This window comes from Rhynchophorus ferrugineus, unplaced genomic scaffold (genome assembly GCF_030347505.1).
Source record: "Rhynchophorus ferrugineus isolate W39M unplaced genomic scaffold, kcgeb_rfMv2 rfM3, whole genome shotgun sequence".
Lineage (NCBI taxonomy): Eukaryota > Metazoa > Arthropoda > Insecta > Coleoptera > Curculionidae > Rhynchophorus > Rhynchophorus ferrugineus.
The window spans coordinates 32,375,271-32,398,675 of NW_027472582.1; the positions used below are offsets into that span (position 1 = coordinate 32,375,271).

General features: G+C 33.0%; 1 protein-coding gene across 9 annotated transcripts in view; it reads left to right on the forward strand.

The window, feature by feature from the left end:
* Positions 1-23,079, forward strand: part of Sulf1 (Extracellular sulfatase Sulf1) — a 171,657-nt gene extending 148,578 nt beyond the window's left edge. For 3 of the 9 annotated variants that reach the window (XM_076398996.1, XM_076398997.1, XM_076398998.1), the window contains 10 exons: positions 6,915-7,084; positions 7,139-7,388; positions 8,743-8,981; positions 15,000-15,277; positions 15,768-15,997; positions 19,882-20,073; positions 20,963-21,487; positions 21,805-22,138; positions 22,195-22,340; positions 22,842-23,079. In XM_076398996.1, the coding sequence (XP_076255111.1) occupies positions 6,915-7,084; positions 7,139-7,388; positions 8,743-8,981; positions 15,000-15,277; positions 15,768-15,997; positions 19,882-20,073; positions 20,963-21,487; positions 21,805-22,138; positions 22,195-22,334 (2,358 nt within the window). In that variant the 3' untranslated portion in view covers positions 22,335-22,340; positions 22,842-23,079. The remainder of the gene's footprint in view (positions 1-6,914; positions 7,085-7,138; positions 7,389-8,742; positions 8,982-14,999; positions 15,278-15,767; positions 15,998-19,881; positions 20,074-20,962; positions 21,488-21,804; positions 22,139-22,194; positions 22,341-22,841) is intronic. The other 6 variants (XM_076399002.1, XM_076399004.1, XM_076399003.1 and 3 more) reach the window with 4 other exon arrangements.
* The last annotated feature ends 326 nt before the right edge of the window (positions 23,080-23,405 follow it).

A 23,405-nucleotide genomic window follows, 5' to 3' on the forward strand; every position in this document is an offset into this window, starting at 1 on the left:
CCCACGATTCTTTTTAAGACACTGATAAATGGAAGTCTACGAAATAGTTCAGACTACAAGAGCACCGAGTATAGAATATAAATTTGAAGCTTCTGAAAAATATATACAATATATTTTGTTGAAACTATTCTTCATCGATAGCCGCTAGTTTTCCCATCTTTCAGGCAAATTACGGATTCCATCTCAAAAACAATGTATTTTTTGAGGTAATCCATAAATCTATGCATTTTTTGATATATTCATAGGAAGTGAAGCCTCAGCCCGGTTCATAACTCATATGACCGAGCGAATAATAAGACGTAAGGTCTGGAGAACACAGCGGGTATGGTAGCACTTCCCATTTTAACATTTCCAAGTATATTTTCGCCGGTTTTGCTACATGTGGTCTGAACTAACAGTGTTGAAGCTGAAACATTTTTATGTTTTTTCTCGTATTCTGAAACTCGGCAGTACTCGGCTCAAACATATCAATTATAGTTGATAACAATTCTCATTGATGGTTTCATCGAGTAATGCCTTCAACTCGTCCTCAATTTTTTTTGCCTGTCCATAACGCTCTTTGTTTTCGGTGTCAAAATCATCACTTTTAAAACGTCGAAACTAATATTCAGATATTGAGACCAATGGAGCATGGTTGCCATAAGCCTCATACAGTATTCGATGACATTCAGCTGCCTTTTTCTTCAAATTGAAAAAAAAATTGCTCACACTTGGACTAAATGATCCATTGAAAAGTGAGGTTTCAACATGTAGTTGGTTAAAATTGGTCGATTACTTGGAAAAATAAAAATACTAACTGGAGAGTATTATACACCAATATTGCACGGATTAGGTCAAGAAATGAAGAAAAGATATCTTCATTAAGAAAAAAATATTGTGTAAGGTCATCTGTAAGTTCGAACTACTAAAATATCAACCTGATTTGCCAAGAGTAACCATTATATATTCAAACAAAGAAATACCTTCGCAGAGTAAGAACGAACGGCACACAGATACATATTTTGAAGACTTTAAAAAATATTACTTCTTGAATTAAAAATGCTTTAAACAATTGGAGTAGTGTTTGAAGAACTACTTAAAATAACGTTATTTCCTAAGTTTGCTAAAAACTTATTGAACGACTATTTATATTTAATTTTCACGATATACTTATACATTAGACGCTTACATGTGCTTTATAGATATTAGATTGAGAAAAATTGGTCCAACATATATATTAACCAAAATATTGGCCATAATTTTCTACAACTTTTTCTCATCTTTTTGACAACATGCCGATACCGTGTTGAAAGAACGATGTTGATTTAGCATCGATCCAATCAGTAATCCACTTCCTCAATTCTTTAGTATTTCGAAACCATGTGTCAGCTAAACCATGTTGCATCAATTCGAACAAGTGATATTCAGAAGGCGATATATTTGGTGATAACGCTGGGCGCGACAAAACTTACCATTCAAGCTGCAACAGTGTACCCTTCACAACTATCTGAACATGAGGCTAAGCGTTGCCATTCAAAAAGATGACTTTGCTTCTTTTCACTACTTCTAGTTTTTTCAATAATATGTTGTTCAAATTATTTACTTAGTCGACGTTTGACCTTCACAGAGTAAAGACAAAAGTGCAACATCTGTGTCACAAATGGGCCGTTAAAAAAAAGTCTAATAATAACATTTTATAGACTGGTGAAAACGTGAAAGTGCGATCGGAAAAAAGGTCAGTACAGTAGAAAATAAATGCAAAATGCCATAAAACGTTAAGGGGGAAAAACTCAACATCTGGACCATAAATGCGGCGTAGAATAATTTGAAACATAAAAATAACAGTATTATTTCAACAATATATAAAAAATATGGAGAAGAATACTGCACAAAAAAATAGATAAAATGGAAATATCGACATCAGGCGTATCACATATTGCAGTTTTGAATGTAGGGAACACAAGTAGAACCCACAACACCCAGGCACTCTACAATGCGTGGATGAACGAAAAGTCGGCGATGGAGAGTCTTGAAATTGCATTAACCAATATGCAAAAACAAATAAATGCCCTTCAGCTACAACTAAATAAACAAAGCTCTGAGGGCAAGGACAACACAACGATAAACCACCAAGCCAACAAAAGCAGCCCAATTGTTACATACGAGACAGATCAAGAAGAATTGCAGAAAGAAGTAGGCTGGATAACGGTTAAAAATAAATAAAGAAAAGCAAATAATTCTCTAGGATCTTGACCACAGCAAATAAAAATAAAACAAAATAATGAACAAAATAAAGAAATTAGAATGCCCAGGCCACCCCCAATTATCGCAAGTAATGTTACCGACTTTGACTTGCTATACGAAACACTGAGGTCCAACTATATAGTATTCAAAGCAACGGTACTAAACAATGGACAAATAAAACTGAACGCCGAATGTCGTACAACATTCACAAAAATAATAGATTATTTAGAGTTGCTGAAACTGCAATGGCACTCTTATGAAGATAAACAAACCAGAGACATCAAAGTTATGGCAAGAGGGCTTCCATCAAAAGCTAAAAATGAAAAAATTATCGCAGAACTAACCCAAAATGGGCTTAAATGCTTAAATGCAATAAATATTTAAAAAAAAGAAAAGACCAAAAATAACAAAGGAGAAATTTTAGTCCATAAGAAGCCATTACCTCTATTTATGTTAGCCTTTGAACATGATACGGACACAAAAACCATTTTTGGTATTAAAAGAATTTTAGGAGTCGAAATAAAAATCGAACCTCTAAAAAGTCGAACTTAATACCGCAATGCAAAAAATGATGCCAATTGCATGGACACAAACAGAAATTCTGCAGAAGAGAACCTAGATGTGTAAAATATTCAGGTAAACATATCACCACAGAGTGTAGAAAACCCAAAGAAGCTAAACCGAAATATGCAAACTACAATGAAGCGCAGCCGGCAAGTTATAGAGGATGTGTAGTTGCTAAAACACTACAAGGGAGAAGAAATAAAGTAGCTCAAGTTAAACCTCAAGAAACAATGAATGAAAAGAAAGAACCGAAAAAAAAATAACAACGTTAATGGTAAAATGGCTTACGCCCAAAGTATCAGTCAAAATAACCAAAGAGACACCAAGGAAGATGAAGCCACCACCAACGAATTGCTACTTAAACTAATAGGAAATCTGGACACACAAGAAAAAATGATCGAATATTTTTCCGAAAGGATTGAAAAACTAGAAATGAAAAACATTAGATATGTGGCCCCAAAAACCCGAAATGGCAAATAAATATATCCGAATAGCAATTTGGAATGCTAATGGAATCCAGCAACATCACGCTACCCTACAAGTATTCCTAGATATGCAAAAAATAGATATTTGCCTAATATCAGAAACCCATTTAACAAAAGAATCCTTTATAAAATTTAGAGGATATACATTTTATCATACCATACATCCAGCTAACACCGCAGAAGGAGGAAGTGCAATAATAATAAAAAAGAACATTTCTCACCATCAAGAACTCGGGCTCAGTACAGCAGAAAATCAGGTAACAGCAGGTCAAGCAGATACAAGGTTACAATAGCCGCAATTTATTGTCCTCCAAGATACAATAAAAAAAAAGAAAATTATTTGAATATCCTAAGCAACCTGGTAGAAAAATTTATAATTGGAGGTGATTTCAATGCAAAAAATACAAGATAGAGATCCAGAATGACAACAGCTAAAGGCAATGAAATGCATAAGGCAGCTGCTGAACTAAGATGTAGTTACATATCAACTGGAAAACCAACTTATAAGCCGACTGATTAAGAGAAAACCCCGGACCTGTTAGATTTCTTCATAGCAACATAACATCCAACTATATAAAAGTCGAAGAAAATTTTGAACTAAGTTCTGATCATACGCCAGTGATTCTGACGTTGAGCGAAAATATAATAAGAAAACAAAGAAACCCAACGTTAACAAACAAGAAAACAGACTGGGAAGGATTTGCTGAAGAATTGAACAAACAAATTCAACTAAATGTACCCCTCAAGACAACTAAACAATTAAATTTTGAAGCAGAAAAATTCGTAGTAGATATTCAACAAGCTGCTTGGAATAATACCCCAGAAATTAAGAGTACAACTAAAGGAATTAATTATCCAAAAGAAGTGAAGAAAATGGTAGCTGAAAAACGTAAGTTACGATAAAATGGCAACAAAACAGAACACCTGAAAATAAAAATAGTTTAAGAAATATAACCCAAAGACTGAAAAGAGAAATACTGGAAATAAAAATCAAAACCATAAATGACTATCTCAGAAATTTAACAGATGATAAAGAAACTGATTACTTACTCTGGAAGGCCACAAAATATCTAAAACGCTCATGTCTACACAGTCCACCAATAAGAGACCTATGTGGGAATTGGGCACGTGACAATCACTAAAAAGCAGAAGCATTTGCTGAATATCTAAAAAAAAAAACTTTTAAACCAAACGAAACTAATATAGAGCATAATTTACCGGACATAGAAACTGAAAATTCGATGATTGAATTAATCATGCCGAAAAAGTTAACCAAAGTTATTAAAACTGACATTAACCCCAGGAAATCACCAGGCTAGGATTTAATAACAGGAGAATTACTGCAAAAACTACCAAGAAAGGGAATTATAAAACTCACCAACTTGATCAATACAGCATTTAGATTACAACATGTCCCAGACATTTGGAAGATGGCGAAAATTATAATGATCCCAAAACCTGGGAAGTCGGCAAACGAAATAAAAGCCTGCTACCAGTAGTATCTAAGGTTTTTGAAAAACTTCTGTTGAAAAGAATAAAATCGATCATAGAGAGAAAAAACCTAATAACAACACACCGGTTTGGGTTTATTAATAAGCACTCAACAATTGACCAGGTCCACAGAATAACAAATGTTATTGAAGAAGCCTACGAAAGTAAAAAAGTATGCTCAGCTATATTTTTAGATGTAGCACAAGCTGTAGCATAAACTACAGAAAATGCTACCAAAACAACACACCGAACTATTAAAATCATACATTAAAACCAGAATATTTAGAGTCAAACAAGAAGAAGCTTACTCTACAATAAAAGAATCGAAAGCAGGTGTACCACAAGGAAGTGTACTGGGACCAATGCTTTATCTACGCTACATTTGTGATATAACACAAACGGAAAATATTACGATGGCTACATTTGCTGATGATTATAGCTGTCGGAGACAATAGTGAAGAAGCCTCACGAAAATTACAACAAGCAAGTGACAATATAAATAATTGGACACAAGCTTGGAAAATAAGAATTAATGAAAGTAAATCTATACATGTGCAGTTCACCTATAAACAGACAGTACAAGCACCCATAACATTAAATAATACTATCATTCCATATAACAACAACGCTAAATATCTCGGAATGAATGTCGATGCAAAACTTCGCTGGAAGGAACATATAAAGAAGAAAAGAAAAGAACTGGAATTGAAATATAGGAAAATGTACTGGCTAATTGGAAGAAAATCACAATTATCAGTACATAATAAATTGCTATTATATAAGCAAATATTGAAACCTATATGGACATACGGAGTTCAATTATGGGTATGTTCTGTAAAGAGATAAATAAAATACAATTTTTTCAGAACAAAGTCCTGAGAGGTATTGTGGGCGCACCCAAATACCATAGGACTGATTATCTACATCGAGACCTTCAGATACCCACAGTCAGTCAAGAAATCAAAAGAATTGGGGGTATGAGGAAAGACTCCATTCTCACACGAATATTGAAATATTACAACTATTGGATACCACCAGAACAGGACACAGACTCAAAAGAATCAAAACATCTGATCTTGTGTAGTGTTCTGTAGTGAGGTGCATATATTAAAAAGTTCAGCAGTGACATTTATAAACATTATTTCGCCAGAGACTGAGATAGGGCCGGTGGGTCCTCCTAGTTATAGACCTAGATTTAAGTTACCATAAAGACAAATTGTAGGTTATACGAACTAGTAACAATATATTAATTAAATAATAAAATAAAATAAAAATTATTTACTTGAAGCCGATAGATATCTACAGTAACGAGTTTAATTTGGTTTTAGCAGCTAGTAACATACTACACCTTGCTGAACGTAATATATACACAGTAATGCTGTATGATCATGAATATACCGTTTCGGTGTGCTTGGGACTGTCGTACTAGATGGACTTTTCATCGCCAATCACAATTCACCACACACAAAAACTATTCTTTTTTGTCTGGCAAACAATGAAAGCACAGTTCCAAATGGCAGTTTCATTTAATTCGTGTGACTAGCATATTTTCCTTCCATTGTATATTTTCCATCGCATGTAAACGTCTAGAAACAAAGTCGATTCATCGGTTTATTCATCAAATGTTAAGATGTCTTAAATTTATTTGATTAGATGATTTATTAGATTGGCCTTGCAATTGATTGTCTTCGTTGTCATTAACATCAAATCATTACTTTTAAATCGTTGAAATCAAAACAACAATTGGTGTATAACGAAGCAGAGCCACCACTACTTTCTAAAAGTGTTGCAGCAGATTCCTTCAAATTAAACAACAAAAGTAATAAATGTCGAAAAGGCTTTGGCAAAATTTCTTTGCCGTTAATGATTAACGTCTGCATATACCGAATAATTCAACAATACTACTATACTATATACAACTATATATAGAAAACTGTTATTTTACTTAGATAATTGTCAAAACTATCAAATTTAATAGTTAGGTTAAGTTATATAACGAGTGTTACATTAATGCTTCACTAGTCAATATCGCTGATCAGAATATATGTAAGAACTCAATATCAATACAAGACATACTCACTCAATATACTCTGCTCAGAATATATTAGAATAGCAATTAATATACATTAAACATATTTTTTATTTTTTCAGGACTATTATACAGACCTTATTGCCAATGATTCTATCACATTCTTACGAAATTCAAAAAAACAGTTTCCTAACAAACCCCTCATGCTTACCATGGCGTTTCCGGCGCCCCATGGTCCCGAGGATTCTGCACCACAGTACTCGGACTTATTCTTTAACATATCAACTCATCAGTGAATAATATAAATAATATATTGACAATTTGAAATTATAATACCCATTTTTAGTACCCCTTCTTATGATTATGCTCCAAATCTGGACAAACAATGGATCCTACAAGTAACAAACAAAATGCAACCGATTCACCGACAATTTACTGACCTACTGATGACAAAACGATTGCAAACCTTACAATCAGTTGACGTAGCAGTAGAACAAGTTATTAATGAGTTGAAACAACTGGGAGAACTTGACAACACTTATATAATCTATACAAGTGATCACGGTTATCATTTAGGCCAGTTTGGCCTTATAAAGGTAAGTTATTTTCTAAACAAAATGTTTTGTATATATTTTTCCCATATTTCTGGCAACATAACGATACCGTATCAAATAATTTCCAATCCATGCAGCATCGATCTGAACTAGTAGTAATCAGAAAAATATATGCCTAGTGAGAATATTGGTGAGTGAGTCATAACGCCAGAACATTCAGAAGATGACTTTGCACCTGATAATCGCTATTGCTAGTCTTCTTTGCAACAATGCGTCGCTCAATTTGTTCACTTAACATCAGTAGACATCTGCAGTAACAGTTTCATTAAGTGTTAACAGCTCGTAATATATATAATTTTCCTGGCCTAACTTGTAGTAGTTTCCTCACCAGTCACAATATAGTACATAAAACTGTTCTTTTTTTGCCTCACAACAAAATCGTGATTTTTAAATGGTTTAAAATATAATTTTCAGTAACTTCATGTGATAGTCATTTTTTATCCTTTTGGATCTTTCCCATCGTAGGTAAATCTTTCATTTAGCGAGTAGAAATTGGTTTCTTGTCAGCTGCCTGAAAGGTTTTTGAAAGTTTGAGCTAAGGTATTTATCCAATAAGTCTTCCATCTTTGTCATTGACATCAAAATCTTCATTTTAATCATTAAATAACTGAAACCAAAGAAAAAAACGACAAAGTTTCTAAATATGTTTGAGTGGTTTAACCAACAGATTTCTTCAACCAAACAACAAAAGTAATGAATATCGAATAAGCCATTTTGGATGTTCCATTATTAGCGTCTGTATATAAAAAATTTAAATTTTAAAATTAATTTATGTTGTTTACAATACGAATTCGCATTTTCGCTAATAGATCACGCTGATCAAAATATGTGTAATAATAATTGATATAACAAGTACCTTATCCGTTGGTATAATTCAAAACAGGCACTAATCCCAAATCTACATCGCAGATCAATAATTCACATTCGAATTCCAAAAGATCGCATAGCTCAGCTAGCTCACAAATCCATCAGATCTATTGCAAAAGCGACACCTTGTATGGTTACGCAATTATTTGTTACGTATTTACAAGAAAGGGCTTCTTCTCCTTCGGAAGGTAACTTTGTTATACCGTAACTTACATACCCCTACAAAAATACTGAGACGATATGTTAAATGTTTCATTTAAGAAAGTTATGCCATTGTAGACGCCACATGATTAATAAGGTATACGCAAATCCATAGTCAGTGTATTTATGACCTATTCAGGCATAATTATTTTTTTAATATGTCCATATCCACCAAACACTAATTTCTTCTAAACATCTTCGACCAACAAAACTAAACAATAATAGATCACATTCAACCAATTTACCAACAAAACGATCCTTTTTATAGGGTAAAAGCTTTCCATTTGAGTTTGATGTACGAGTACCATTCCTAATAAGAGGACCAGGTATAGTACCAGGTTCAACATTAAACGAAATTGTATTGAACATAGATCTCGCACCGACATTTTTACACATGGCTGGTGTAGACCCACCCAGTAATATGGACGGACGCTCTATTATGCCACTGTTTTTGTTACCGAAAAAGAAGAAGAGAATTAAATGGCCGGACACTTTTTTAATAGAAAGGTAATTATTTTAAAATAATTTTTATATTTATAGAATTTATTATAATATAATTCTAATGTTATTTGTTGCAATAAAGATTATGCCATTAAAGCTTATTTCTTGTAATACTGAATATTCAATCAAAAAACTACTAATCTGTAAATGCACTAAAACTATGCAATTAATATTTTTATTTATTTACTCATGTGCCTTCCATCTCATATATGGGTGACCACATTATTAGGGACAATAATAAGGTTATTTGCCGGCTTAGTGGCGCGGTGGTAAAGGCGATAGTACGGTCCTCCTATTGTTGCGATAGCCGCAGGTTCAGCAAATTTATATTTGTGATTGTTTAAAATTTGTGACTGTCCTTGGCAAGAGTGTAAAATCCTATAAGGAAAATGATGCCAGTCACGCCAGTAACCAGGCTGGGTAAGACCGGATGTCTTCTGAGGTGATTTCTAAGTCGATAGGCTTAATGCTGAGGACCGTGGTTCGGAGCCCACGTTAAACTGTAGGTCCAGTCCAGATAAACTGGTAATTTTTTTTTTACTCTTTGTGATTCCACAATCTGCCCTATAGGCAATAAGTATTTCTTATGTCTATATTATATTTACATGACATGCAGAAAATCACTTCATTAAGCGATCTTCTGTATAAAATATTATCTTAACTTAATTAGACTAATTAATCTTATTCTAAAGCTTATTCTAAAGTTTATATATGTCCAGTAATCAGATCAGGTGGTGTTAAACGTTTTAGTCTACGCACTTCACTATCATAGCATATTTAGCTGATTTGCGAGTACATTGGGATGCACCGACACCCTTTCGAAGTACTTCACACAAACACGTTGAATTACACTCGTTATAGGTTCTAGAGGAATATCGCCTTGTATCATTTTATTTGAAATATAGTACGGAGCATTAACAATGACAGGCAACACTTTATTTTGGAACCGTTGAATGATGGATATATTAGATTTGCTAGCGGTACCCCATAGTTGGATTCCATATGACCAAATAGGCTTGAGTATAGAGTCATACTCATCAACTTGGATTTGCGCCCGATGAGCCAATACATTTGATATAATTTCAGCCGAAGTTGTTTTCGTTTATAGAGTATGTGCTTCTTCCAGGTTAGGCGTCGATCTAAATACAAACCAAGATATTTAACTTGCTCTGCTTGGGGGAGTTGACGATGATTGATATTCACTGGTGGACATGTTCTTCTACGCAGGGTAAACGTTACATATAAATTTTACAATAAAATGTCTATCAGTGAGATACGATTTTAGTAACTGATAATCCGGATGAGGGAGAAGTTTCTTTAGTTTAACCTTCAAGCCCGTATGCCATACTTTGTCAAAAGCCTCAGATATACCTAGAAAAGCAGCCGAACAATATCTTTTGGCATTTAGGTCAGTGTTTATTTTGTTTACAAGTCTGTGCACTTGTTCTATAGTCCCATGCTTATTGCGAAACCCAAACTGATGTTCTTGAATAATTTTTCTTTTTTCTATTATATAGTTTAGCTTCTTGATATACAGTTTCTCGAAAACTTTCGAGATTATCGGTAATAAACTTATAGGCCGGTAGGAGATCACATATTCTGATATTTTTCCTGGTTTAATAATCATTAGTATTTTAGCTACTTTCCAGATACTAGGGAAGTAATTAATTCGTAGCATAGCATTAAATATAAATGTTAGTAGTTTCATATCCTTTTCTGATAGTTCTTTTAAAATTTTACCAGTAATTAAGTCATAACCAGGAGCTGTTTTAATATTAATTTCTCTCATTATTGTTTGTTTAACTTTTTTTACCGTTAATTTCTCGTGCGGTAAGTCCATTTAAAATGGCGAATCTAGAAAGATAGTAATTTTATTTTCCTCATCTTTATGTAGCTGAGACTGGAAAGGTTTAAAAACATTTTTTAAGTGTATTGAGAAAATGTCGGCCTTCTCTTTATTGCTTCTCGCCCAATTATTTTCGCTTGTTTTAATAGGTGGGTTATGCTGCTGGGGTCTCTTAAGCTTTCTTGTTGCTTTCCACAACGAATACTCTGTAGCCTCAGTTGGTGTCAAATTCTCTAGGTATTCTTGAATGCCTTGGTTTTGTTCATTTTGAATTAGTTCTTTCAGCTCTTTTATTGCCCTATTAAATTTTCTCTTATTCTCTTCAGTCCTTTGCTGAATTGCCACCGTCGTAATTTTCTTTTTTCCGCTAGCTTTTTCTGTATTGTACATGATATATGTGTATTTTTTCTTGGAAATGTTTCATTGTTAGAAGTCGCGGAGTATGCTGCCTCCTCTATATTTTTTGTAATGTTTATTGCTACCATTTCTATGTCAAAATCAGTTTATAACGTTAAGTTTAGAGAGATGTTTCGGTATAAGTTTTCTCTAAATGAGGACCAGTTAGTTTTATTATTGCACAGAGAAGGGGTTTATCTTTGATGGCAATTTTTGAAAAAAGTGTTACTATTATTGGTGAATTATCAGAGTACAGGTCAAAACATGACTCTGCATGACACTTTTTATATCAATATTTTTTGTAATCCAGAAATCTATAGTATCTGGCTTTTTATTTCTGTCTGAAGGCCAATATGTTGGTTCACCAGTAGAGATATGTTGTAAATTATCTGTCTTTATTGCTTTTAGCAGTTCTCTACCTTTTGGGGTTATTATTCTTAAACCCCACATTAAATGTTTTGCATTATAATCTCCTCCGGCTATAAATCTATTACCTAGCGTACTGAAGAATTCGTGAAAGTGTTCTGCCTTGTTGTTATGTTTGGGTGGGCAATAAATTGCAGACATTGTTAATGGTCCATGGACTTCCTCTATGGTTATACTGGTTGCTTGCAGGTAGTCTTTGCGGAATTTTTCTTTTTCGAAATGCTTTATATCATCTCGAATGATTATGGCTGCACCCCCATGTGCTTTATCATCAGGATGATTTGTATGATAAAGTTTATATTTGGGAATTTTCAAATAATGTTTGTCCGTAAAGTGTGTTTCGGAAACCATCATAATATCAATATTTTGTTCAGTTACGAACATTTTTAGTTCCCTGGCATGTTGTTGGAGCCCAATGGTCTTCCAGACGGCGATTTTGTAGCTAATGGTTTCAGGCATTAGGCAAGTTTGCTGACGACGGTTGTGAGTAGACCAAGCATCGTACTCATTTGATCCATTATTTTGGCCATCATGGTTTCTAATCTAGAGATGTTGCTGCTAGTTTCCGTAGGTTGTGATGTGTTTTCTCGCTTTTGTTTTGAACCATTTTCAACCATTTGCGCATAAGTTATGTCTAGTTGACTTGGTCTGGTGGGTAGACTGGTAGGTAAGGTATGCGGTTGATGCCTTTTTTCTCTTAAGGCTGGGTATAGTTTCTGCTGTAGTTGTTTGTGAACTGCGGAGCCCTTGTAGTTCGCTGGATGATTTCCGTTACAGTTTGCACATTTCACTTTTTCATCGCGAACTTTACGAGGGCAATCTCCTGTTTTGTGTTCTCCTGCACATTTTACGCATCTAAATGATTTGCGACAGTAAGTTTTTGTGTGCCCGTGCGCTTGACACCTCGTGCATTGCGGTATAATTCTTTTTGTGTGTGGTGGTTCGCATTTAATAATGTTGTTTTCTAATTTGGTGATTTCATACACCGCCTTATTATTTCCATTAGGTTTAATATCAATATAGAACATAGGCAGAGGTTTTTTTATTGTGCGATGTCGTATATTGTGAACATTTACGACCTCGTGGCCTTGTTCAGATAGGGCTACCTTGATAGTGTTAAAGTCCATCTCGTGATGTAATCCTTTTAACACGAATTTAAATATTCTCTCGGATGTAGGCCTGAATGTATGGTACTGGGTGTTTCTTCCGTCTAGTTCTTTTACTAGAACTTTAAAGTGCTCCGCTTCGAACAATTGAATTTTTATTGTTTCATAGCTCACTGTTTTAATTGTGTAGTTCGTAGTGATGGTTTTCAATAGGTCATTGATGTGTTTTATTACTCCTACCTTATAGACTGTGATTGGTGGTGGTTTGGGAACAACTTTTTCAGGGCTTGTTTGTATGTTCTCTTCAATTTCTTCCGACAGGTTGCTAAAGCTGTTTTTTGTCTCTATTGGTTTCTGTAACCAATAGTCACTGATCCTTGTTTGTTTTCTCGCAATTTCTTCTTCTGGGCTTCTCAGTCGCTTTTTATTAATGACTGTAGTACATTCTGACGGTGGAGTTTGCGTTATTGCTGATTGTTCTAATCTTATATCAAAGTGTGCAGGTGATTTGGTTGAATCGCTGTGGTTTGCCATTTTTAGATTTTTAATATTTTATTTTATTTATTTCCAGACTATAAAAAAATTAAATACATATTTTGTTTATTTCACGCACTTCATTTTTCACTTACGTATTATTCCTTGCACTAGTTTTTGACTAAAAATACTATAAATGAATTTCAAAAGGACTGTTGTAAAATATGGGGAAATAATTTTAAAACACTAATAAAAATGAGATGTAGTCTTTTTGTCTGGTCACGTAAACACGTATTCACTACACTTTAGGTCCGCTGAGAGACTGATAGCCGCATCTGTTATGCGTTTTTAACACTCAATTAAATAACCGTAATAAAATACTGGTTTCTTTAAAGAAAGGTATCTTTAGAAAGATACCTTTCTTTCTTCTTTCTTTCTTTTTACCTTTCTCTAGAGAGCTTGGAGCATATTGAAAATACGTCTTCACCCCACGAGGGTTGGAATTGAACTAAAAAGAAAAATAAGATTATTTAAGTTTCTATTTTAATTGGATTTTTGTAACAAATAATTAGTTGGGGTCTCTTATGTATATTTTTATTTGTATCTGTAATCTAGTAAGACCAAAAAAAGTATATAAAACAGTTTTATAATGTTTGTTTTTAGTAATTTTAATACTATTAAAAAATAATAGAATTACTTTTAATATTTAGTGATGCCACCTTTTGCTGCAATTAGAGCTTCTACGCATCGGGGCATACTCTCAGTGCATGTTTTCGCATCTTCCTGGAGTTTGTAGTTGTGATGCCATTTTCTGATGAGAGTTTCAATTAACTGCTGCTTAGTGGTAATCACTTCTTTTGCGATCGCCCGTTTGGTGAGTTCCCACATGTTTTCTATGGGATTCATTTCTGGTGAATGCCCTGGCCAAATGAAAACAGTGATTTTTTTGCCAAATATACAGTAACACTTCTGGCCTTACGACACAGTGCCGAATCGTGCATAAAAATGTAGTTGTCATCGTCACGGATCCATTCATTCATTGACCAACTATTGGCCTTGTTTCATTGTCCTTTCTACAATGAATAGACACCATAACACTAACTGGGTGTTAACCCCCTCTACAAGGCAATCAACATGAAATTGTTCACCAGGGCGTCGTCTTATAAAAGACCTTTCTTCAATCAATATTTGGAAGGTTGATTCGTCGGAAAAGCACACCTGTAAATTAATAGAATTAACACTAGAAAATCATTATTGACCAGTTCAAAAAGTTATACTTGCTCGACTTCAGTCTACAACAGTCATATTTCGGTGTTGTTTTGCCCATTGGAGACGTTTCTGTTTCATGCTAGGCGTGTTTTTTTGGAAGGCCGTCGCGAAAATTTAAACGCGTAGACATAGCAAAAGTATTATTATATGGAGCATTACTTACCTTTTAATTATTTTAAGCACAAAAGTCAGTTAAAAGTAATGAAATTATAATATGTAGACAATACAACTACAATAAACACCAAATAAGCGATACCAGTATCTATTTAGTATAAAATAACCCTTTAAAAACAACCTAATTTATTCAAACAAATATAATAAAGTAAAGATTGGTAAAAAATTGATACAAAGGTGATTTATTAAAGCCCACATATATCTTCCAGCGGTTCCATTCCCTTCCCGCAAGATTCTTAATTATCTGATAAGTGCCTAATATTAACAGTTTCCTAATATATTACCTATAGTGTACATATACATTGAATTTAATAAATTTTATCATGTTTACAGCTCTGGACGCCGAGAAACGCCCTATTTGGACAATAAGCAACTGCAAACCAACTTATTGCAATACTCATTGCCTGTTGGGCAAATGCCACTTAAAACTAACTCTACGTACACGTATAAAACGACTACAATTAAGACGACCACAGATATAAACACCGAGATTATAAACTCCTCCGATATAAAAACTCCAGAAACTACCAATAACACATCGAACATATCAAGACCTGATGATTACGACTATAATGAATCAAATTCAAGTATAGCAGAATCAACTGAAAGAGGTCAGTTATTAAGTAATTCGTATATAAACCTTCCATTAAAATAGCCAATCCACGTCATATATGACGTCGAATATACTGCCAAATGCAGTTTGTAAAAATGTAAAACTCGTTTTAAACTCGGAGCGAATTTTTCTTTATCATTTTACCCTCTAAAAAGAGACAGGCGGCTAGATTAGACTAGATAGATTACTAGATTAGGCTGCAGAGATTAGACTTCTGTCTAATACCTTAGAATATGTAACCGAATTAGTCTAAAAAATTCGATCAATCTTTCTGGTTGTACTGATCGACCTTCTTGTCAAATATCTACAACATTATGCAAAAAATTAGTGACAATAATTAGAGGTCAACAAACCGGCAGATGTTCCAAACAAAATTCTAAGTTAATGCGGTAACATCGCGACATGCTGACGTTATAAATGTTGACGTGCATTAGCTGTTTTATTGGATAAACTATAAATATATTCGTTACGTTATTATTAATTTTCAGAAATTATCCACCCTGATAAAACGAACTTGGCATTAAGAACTCAACGGTGCCTTATGGAAGCAAGACAGTTATGTAGAAATGGATCGAAGCGAAACTGCCAACTTGAAAAATATAAATTACGTAAACAACGTTGCAGACTGAACCAAGAAATTACTCCCACTCCTACGAAAGCAGATAAAAATTGTATCTGCTTTACATCCAATGGACTTATAATATATAAATCTTCTTCCGTATGTACTGCTTTAATATAAATTTAGAACTTAAATACTAAATCGAAGCCTTTAGTTATATAACCAGTTTGATAAAACTTTTGATTTGTCTTAATTAATGGTATCCCTAACATCAAGGAAACTGTTGAATTATCGCGTTATTCATTCATCTCCAGTGTTCATAGAATAAAAATAACTCACCCTGGATACATTATATATCCATAGAAAAGTTACCCTAACGATATAACCTCTCTAATATATAGTATAAAAATATATTTATTTAAGACGTTTTTCGAGTAGACGCTATTGGTGTAGAACTTTAAAGGTTTGTTCCGAAAAATTAAAAAAGGTGGTTTTCACAAACTTGTTTTAAATCAACTTAATTTCACTGCAGAGATCTGAACATGGATACGTCAAAACTTTCTAATCAGTCACTCGCAACTTTTGACAGGCCATCATGAGCGTTGCTATGATAGAAGGCCATACCTTTTCTATTATTCAAATCCGGCCGTCTTTTAATTACCTTGCTTATTTAACCCATTTTTCATACGACCTGCTTTCACTTTTTTTCACTACCTCCACCCTATCCAGCAAAATTGTTTTACAGACATATGCAGTGATTTTCTCTTTGTTGTCATAATATTTTAATATTTTTTTAGTGTTTGTGATTTTCTCTTTGTTGTCATAATATTTTAATGTTTTTGTATTTTAATGTGTTTTAATATTCTTTCCCATTTTCAGCAGCAATTAACTCTCCGAAGTTACGTAATACTCGTTGTTTCATCTTTCCAAGGTCTAGCTTCACCGCTGCTATCTGGACTTCCTAGTTATTTGTAGAAAGAAAACAAAACACCTATTTAAGTATATAAGACTATTTATGACAAATATCTTTGATTGGATTTTCCTCCTGCTTTCCCTGGATAAATTTTTACTCCACCCAATAATAAACTCATAAAGGTATCAGCACATTCAAGACTTGTCGTTTTTGATTGGGTTATGTTATGTCGCTAATACCTCCAGTTTTTTCCCTTATAACCATATACAAGGTTTGGATTATGATTTATATCTGTTCTCTTATAAGCGAATGAAAGAAATAATAAAACCTAAATGTTTCCTTCATAATGAGTTAAGATAAATTTTAATTAATTCAGTATATAATTTACTAATTTAACTTTATTAAAATGTATTGTTAATAGACACTACTTTATTGAAAAAAAAAACAATTGAATACGGAATGTAAACATGTCATCATACATATGCAACAAAACCAAAGAACATTTAACCATATTTGCTTATACCAGGTGTACCGGAAGGTCATTACCGGATTTTTAGAAAAAAACTACATGCTTTTCAGGAAAATGGAAAAATGTAATTATTTAAAGTATTGGCCATTCGATTCTATATATCTTGTCCATCTTTCTTGCAATTTATGGAGGCCATCCCAAAAAACTGTTTGTCCTTTGACCAAAAACATTCATGGAACCATTTTCTAACATTTTCGAAAATGGCGAAGTGCTGAAAAGCGCGTGTCCCAGTGACGCGAGAAGTTGATAATCGGACGGGGCAAGCTCTGGAGAGTAGGGCGGGTGCGATAATATGTTCCATCCATGTACTTTCAACAATTCCTTGATAGGTTTTAGACGTTATCGTGCTGTAAAATGACTTTACCTTGTCTTCGAGCCCATTCTCGACGTTTTTTAATTGGTGCAGGTTCGCTTTATTCAAATCATTTGTTGTCGGTAGCGTTTGCTATTAACTGTTTCACGGTTTCTAATACACCACGCCAATCTAGTCCCACCAAAAATAGAGCATTGTCTTACGACCAAAACTATTTAGCCTTGGAGTCAATCGGACAACTTCACTAGGTGAACATCTATCACTATTCGATACAGAAATGACTTCAGATCATACCTTTAAAGCAGCATTTCACAGACGATTTTTCGATTTTCCATTTGCCTAGCATTCAATTGATGTGGCACCCATCTTCTCATCTTTTGGAATTTCCCCATTACACGTAATTGGTCAGTAATCGTTTCTTGGGTCACGTTTAATGCTTCTATCGATTATTTTTTAAGTTTGGGTTGGGTCTTCACCCAATAACTCTTGCAGTTTCGCGTTTTTTGTCTTGCACATCGAAATCACCACTTTTGAATTTTCAAAACCACGCCTCACATGTTTTTAAGATTAGAGCATGTTCACCGTAAGTTTCTACCAGCGAACGATCACTTTCAGGGGCTTTTTTTTCTTTTCATTATATAAAAAAAATAATGCGTGTCGCAAATTCACGTTTTGGAACTTAACATTTTCAAAGATGTATAAATCTACGACGGTGAAAAACCGGTAATGACTTTCCGGTACATCCGGTAATGCGAATCATCTATTTTTTATAATCCTATTAAAATTATTATACACTTGCATGTAATAGGTTAGGGAAAAAGTAATTCCGCTTTTTTTCTTTTTTTTTGTCAATGACCTCTTCCACTTTTCTAGTAAAACTATAATTCCGCCACTCTATTGAACTCTTGATATTCCTGGACGAAAAACTGAACAAAATAATTTTCACAAACGTCTGTTGAAGTCAGCACCAGTTGAAGTCATTCAGAAAGTTAGACGGGTCCAGGCTATCATAATACATCATAACTTACTACCTTGTCACTAAAAATGTATGTGGTGTAGTATTGTCGTGATGGAAAATAATGCCTTTCCTATTGATCAATTTTGATCGTTTGGAACATCTGCTTCACTCGCATTACCTTCCAATTAGCAAATTAATGCCTTTGCCAGATTCGAGTACATCATGATGAACAATTAATTAGAATCCAACTAAACATTTAGCATCATCTTCCTTGGCATCAATGGACTTTGTAACTGTTTGTGAAAATTCTCAATTTCATCCACTTCTACGCTTCTTCCATTCACTAATGGAAACTCAATCCATTACATTTTTCGTACGACCTGCTTTCACTGCAGTGCATTTTTCTAGAATTGGCCTATAAATTATTAAAGTAACACTGACCCTTAACATAAAAAATAGTCTAAAGATTACTGACCTTAATGTGTTAAAAATCGATATTGGTAGTACGGTATGTTGCTTCATCCTGTTATTTGAATGTCTACAATTGTCAAGAAGATAGTATCAATAAGTATCAAAAAAATGGTAATAAGAAAACATCATCATATAGTGTATACATCAGAACAGCCATAAATTATATAAACAACTTTCGGCAAAAATGTAAAAATATTTTTGTTATTTTTTAACAAATATACAGGGGATGTACAAAATAATTTGAACACCTGTCATATACACAATATTGATTCATTAATAAGGTGTTGAGCCACCATTTGCTTTTAAAATAGCTGCAATTTTTCATAGAAGTATAGTGTTTCAATAGTTTCCAATAGAATGTTGTCCCATTCTTGTACCGAAACATCCGCCATTTACGTCAATGATGCTAAAGACACAAATCTACTCATCACTGGCGATTATGCTGGCCAGGGTACTGTTTGATGATATTCTGATGCCAAGACTACACCTTTTTGGCATATGTAGGGCCGCATTACCACTATTATGACAACAATATGCTTGTAATAGTAAGAACTTCATCTTCATCATTGAGGATATCAAGATATTCAATTGCAGTAATCTGACCAATTATATGAATGAAAATACTAGATGAATACCACGGTATAGCAACCCAAATCATACTGGAACCTCCCTCCTCCTCCATAAGCAGTACACAGGCAACATGCAACAAGATGTACTATTTTGCGTGGTGTTCATATTATTTTGTTTATTATTTGTGTATGCAAGAAACTAATAATACAAATATTTTTATATGGATGCTCATATGAGATCAAACAATGATAAAAACATATATACTAGTTATAACTTAGTTATATTTTAGGAAATACATAGATCTAGAGATGGCTTAAATCAAACACTTACTGAACTAAGACATAAACCGACAATCAGTCCTACATTATTAAAACAATTAACCGGAAGAAGATTTCGCAATCGATCGAGGCGGATTAAAAGAAATTCTCTAATGAAAGCCGAGAACAATAAACCTCTACCAAATCATATCGAGGATCTTATGGTAACGATATTTTTAAACATATCGGATGTATTCCAAGATATATCTTCTTTCCATTAGATCATTTCTCTTGGTCTTTATTAACACTCATCATATTCACTAATATAAACACATATTTTTTATATATTTCTAGAACAGTTTTTCAAAACTAAATATTATCCTGTCGTAATTTTAAAAATTAACTGCATACTGATTGTCTTTTGATATACGAGAACCCAAATGAACAATTGCATATCTGGTCGTCGTGTAAGTTCCGCAAATACTTCTTACGCCATGACACAAAATAATTTCGTTACAAAAAAACATCATGAAAACTTGCCAGCTTTACTGTTGGATGTACCTTAACACTGTGGATTATTAGATATATAACTTAATTTTTACAGTATCTTCACCAAGTTTATTTCATTAGGGACCATTCATTTATTACATAAGACGATTTGAGGGGGATAGGAGAGGACCATATCTTATTGTTTTCTTATAAGGGGGTGGGTATTGCTCTTGATAGTCCTAACGTAAGATCACAAAAATGCACAACATTAAGACTTTGAAAAGGCGCTTTGATTAGGGAGGCATCTGATAGAAATACATTTGACAGAATTCAACGACATATGAGACAGAAGGTCTGTCGCATGATACCTTCTGATATAAACTGAAAAGCTTTACTCAGGCAGGTCAGTTTCCAGCGATTCGTAATAAAGTAGCCTCTTTGTATCCAACCGGATACAGAATTGAACCTTCTTCGCTAGCCAGCAACTATAGTTTTAATTAATTTTAATAATAAAAATTAAGTCATGCATCAAACAGTTACACCTTATTAGTACTTAAAAGCTTTCTTACTAAAATTACCTATATTATAATAATTTTATTCTAAAGCAAATATATTTAATTTTAGGAAGACAATAAATATTTAAGTAATAATACTCAAATTCCTGAAAGTAATGAAATTGCAAAAATATTACCAGAATGTACAATTCACAAAGGACATGTAAAATGTTCAGAAGCTCTGTATCAAAACAAGCGAACATGGCAAAAATCTCGATATCAAATTGAAGGTGAGATATCCTTTTTGAAGCGAAAATTGGAAAACTTAAAGCATATTAAAAAGTACCTGAAAATTACCAAACCTAAACGAAAATCGCATGGTGGTGCAGAACAAATCAATGAATTCAAAGGAGAACAATACAGGGCAAATGTAAAAAGAACTGTAAATAAGGAAGCACCTGGTTTTAACCAAAAGAATGTCAATAATTTATTTAAGGAAAAAATCAGAGAAACCGGCCAAGAAAATAACATTTTTAATGTCTTGAAAAATCCACATAGGCATCATCATCATCTAGACGAAATAAGCAGGGAGAATACAGACAGTAACGAGAAATATAACAGATTTGAGACGTTCAGAAAATCTCTAAACCAAGAGGTATGTTTTAATTATATTTATTAAGAACATAATTTAATTTTATACAAATAATATAATTCAACATACATTAATTTTCTTATTAAATTTAAATGTATAAAATGTATTGTATTAAATAAATAGACTAAGCTTAAAGACATAAAAATGATAGTAATAGAAAGAATAGATTAATATTATCTTTGTCTTTATAAAACTAATTTCATATTATATCTTAAAGCAGTAATCAAGTAAAAGATTATAAGTGTTAGTTTGCTATAATTAATATATACACTCTTTTGAATAACTATATAAAACTAAGAGTATAATAAAAATATTTTAAGAAACAGAAACACAGACAAAATTGCTATTGCGAAGACGACGAAAATACTCACCTTAGGACTGACGAAGAAATTATACACCAAACAAAAGAAGATAAGAAAAGGATGAGGAAACAAAAGAAAAAGGATGAAGAATGTCACTTCGAAAGAATGACATGCTTCGAGCACAATAATGATCATTGGAGGACTGAACCACGATGGAATGCCGGCACATTTTGTTTCTGTATGAACGCAAACAATAATACGTATTCCTGCCTTCGAACAATAAACGCAACACATAACTTCCTGTACTGTGAATTTACGACTGGTTTGATAACTTTTTATAACTTGCGTATTGGTACGTATTAATACATTTATACGAGGATTATACACTCACCAATTTCTACGTTTTAGATCCTTTTGAACTTCATAACAGATTTCATCAATTAAAAACGTCCGAAAAGGCTTACCTGAAGGACTTGCTTAAGAAAATGGTAGCGTGTAAAGGAGGAGGATGTACACAGCATTTAGAATCAAACAACATACGTTTTTGAGCAATGGTTAGTTACAGAGAAATAAATAATCGAAACATATGACACATATCCTAATTATTTCAATAATCAAATATAAATATAAAAGCATTCCAAATAAACATATATTCCGTTTTTAAATGAAAAACTAATTATGTTGCTGGGCGTATGTTAAAAGCGCAATTTGGTTTCACCATTACAATAATTGTTAAAGCTTTTAAATTAAGAAAAGCACGACAAAATTACTCTAGTGTGAGTTCAACTTCATGATTTATATCATTTCTTAGTTTGTTTGAATTGGAATTCAAGTAATATTTTGATTATTTTTTATTTCAACTGATGTTATAAAAAGGCTAGTCTGAAAAATTAAATAAATTGTAAGTAAAATTTAAATCTCTGGATGTCTTTGATGCCCAATATCAAAACAAACACTTTTATATTTCACTTTTTGTTTCAACTATACATATAACATATAAATGAGTCTATAAATATTAAAAAAGTACATGTATTAAAACACACCTTCTATTTTAGGACCTCCAAAAACTACAAATCGTCTGTGAAATTATTATAAGGAACTAGTAATTGACATAGAACAAATAGTATTATATTAGCACATAGTTTATTTAAGAACTGAATATTTAAAAGTACGCTTACTTAGTATGAGATAATTTAATAACTTGTAGTTACTTAGCATTGGCAATAAAATTGGTATTTAAGATAATTCTCCAATTGCAACGAACACATTTAATAAAATAATACAATTTTCACAGTGGACGTGTTTATATTATATACCTACATTTTTCCCCACTAACTTTTATTTCCATTTAAAAATGTAGATATTATTCCGTATATGTAAATATTCAATAACAAAATGTTAGACGAAATTACCACATATTTAATATAAAGGCAGACTTTTAATTTTGTTTTAGCAGCAATATATTTTTAAGCTTATTCTTTTATAATATCCCATATATTGTTAAATATATGATTTATATCGATACAATAGCCAGTATAGACAAGAAGAAGAATTAGTAGAGAGCGTTATAATTTGTATCGAGGCAAAATTGTATAAAAAACTAGAGATGTAAATAAGTT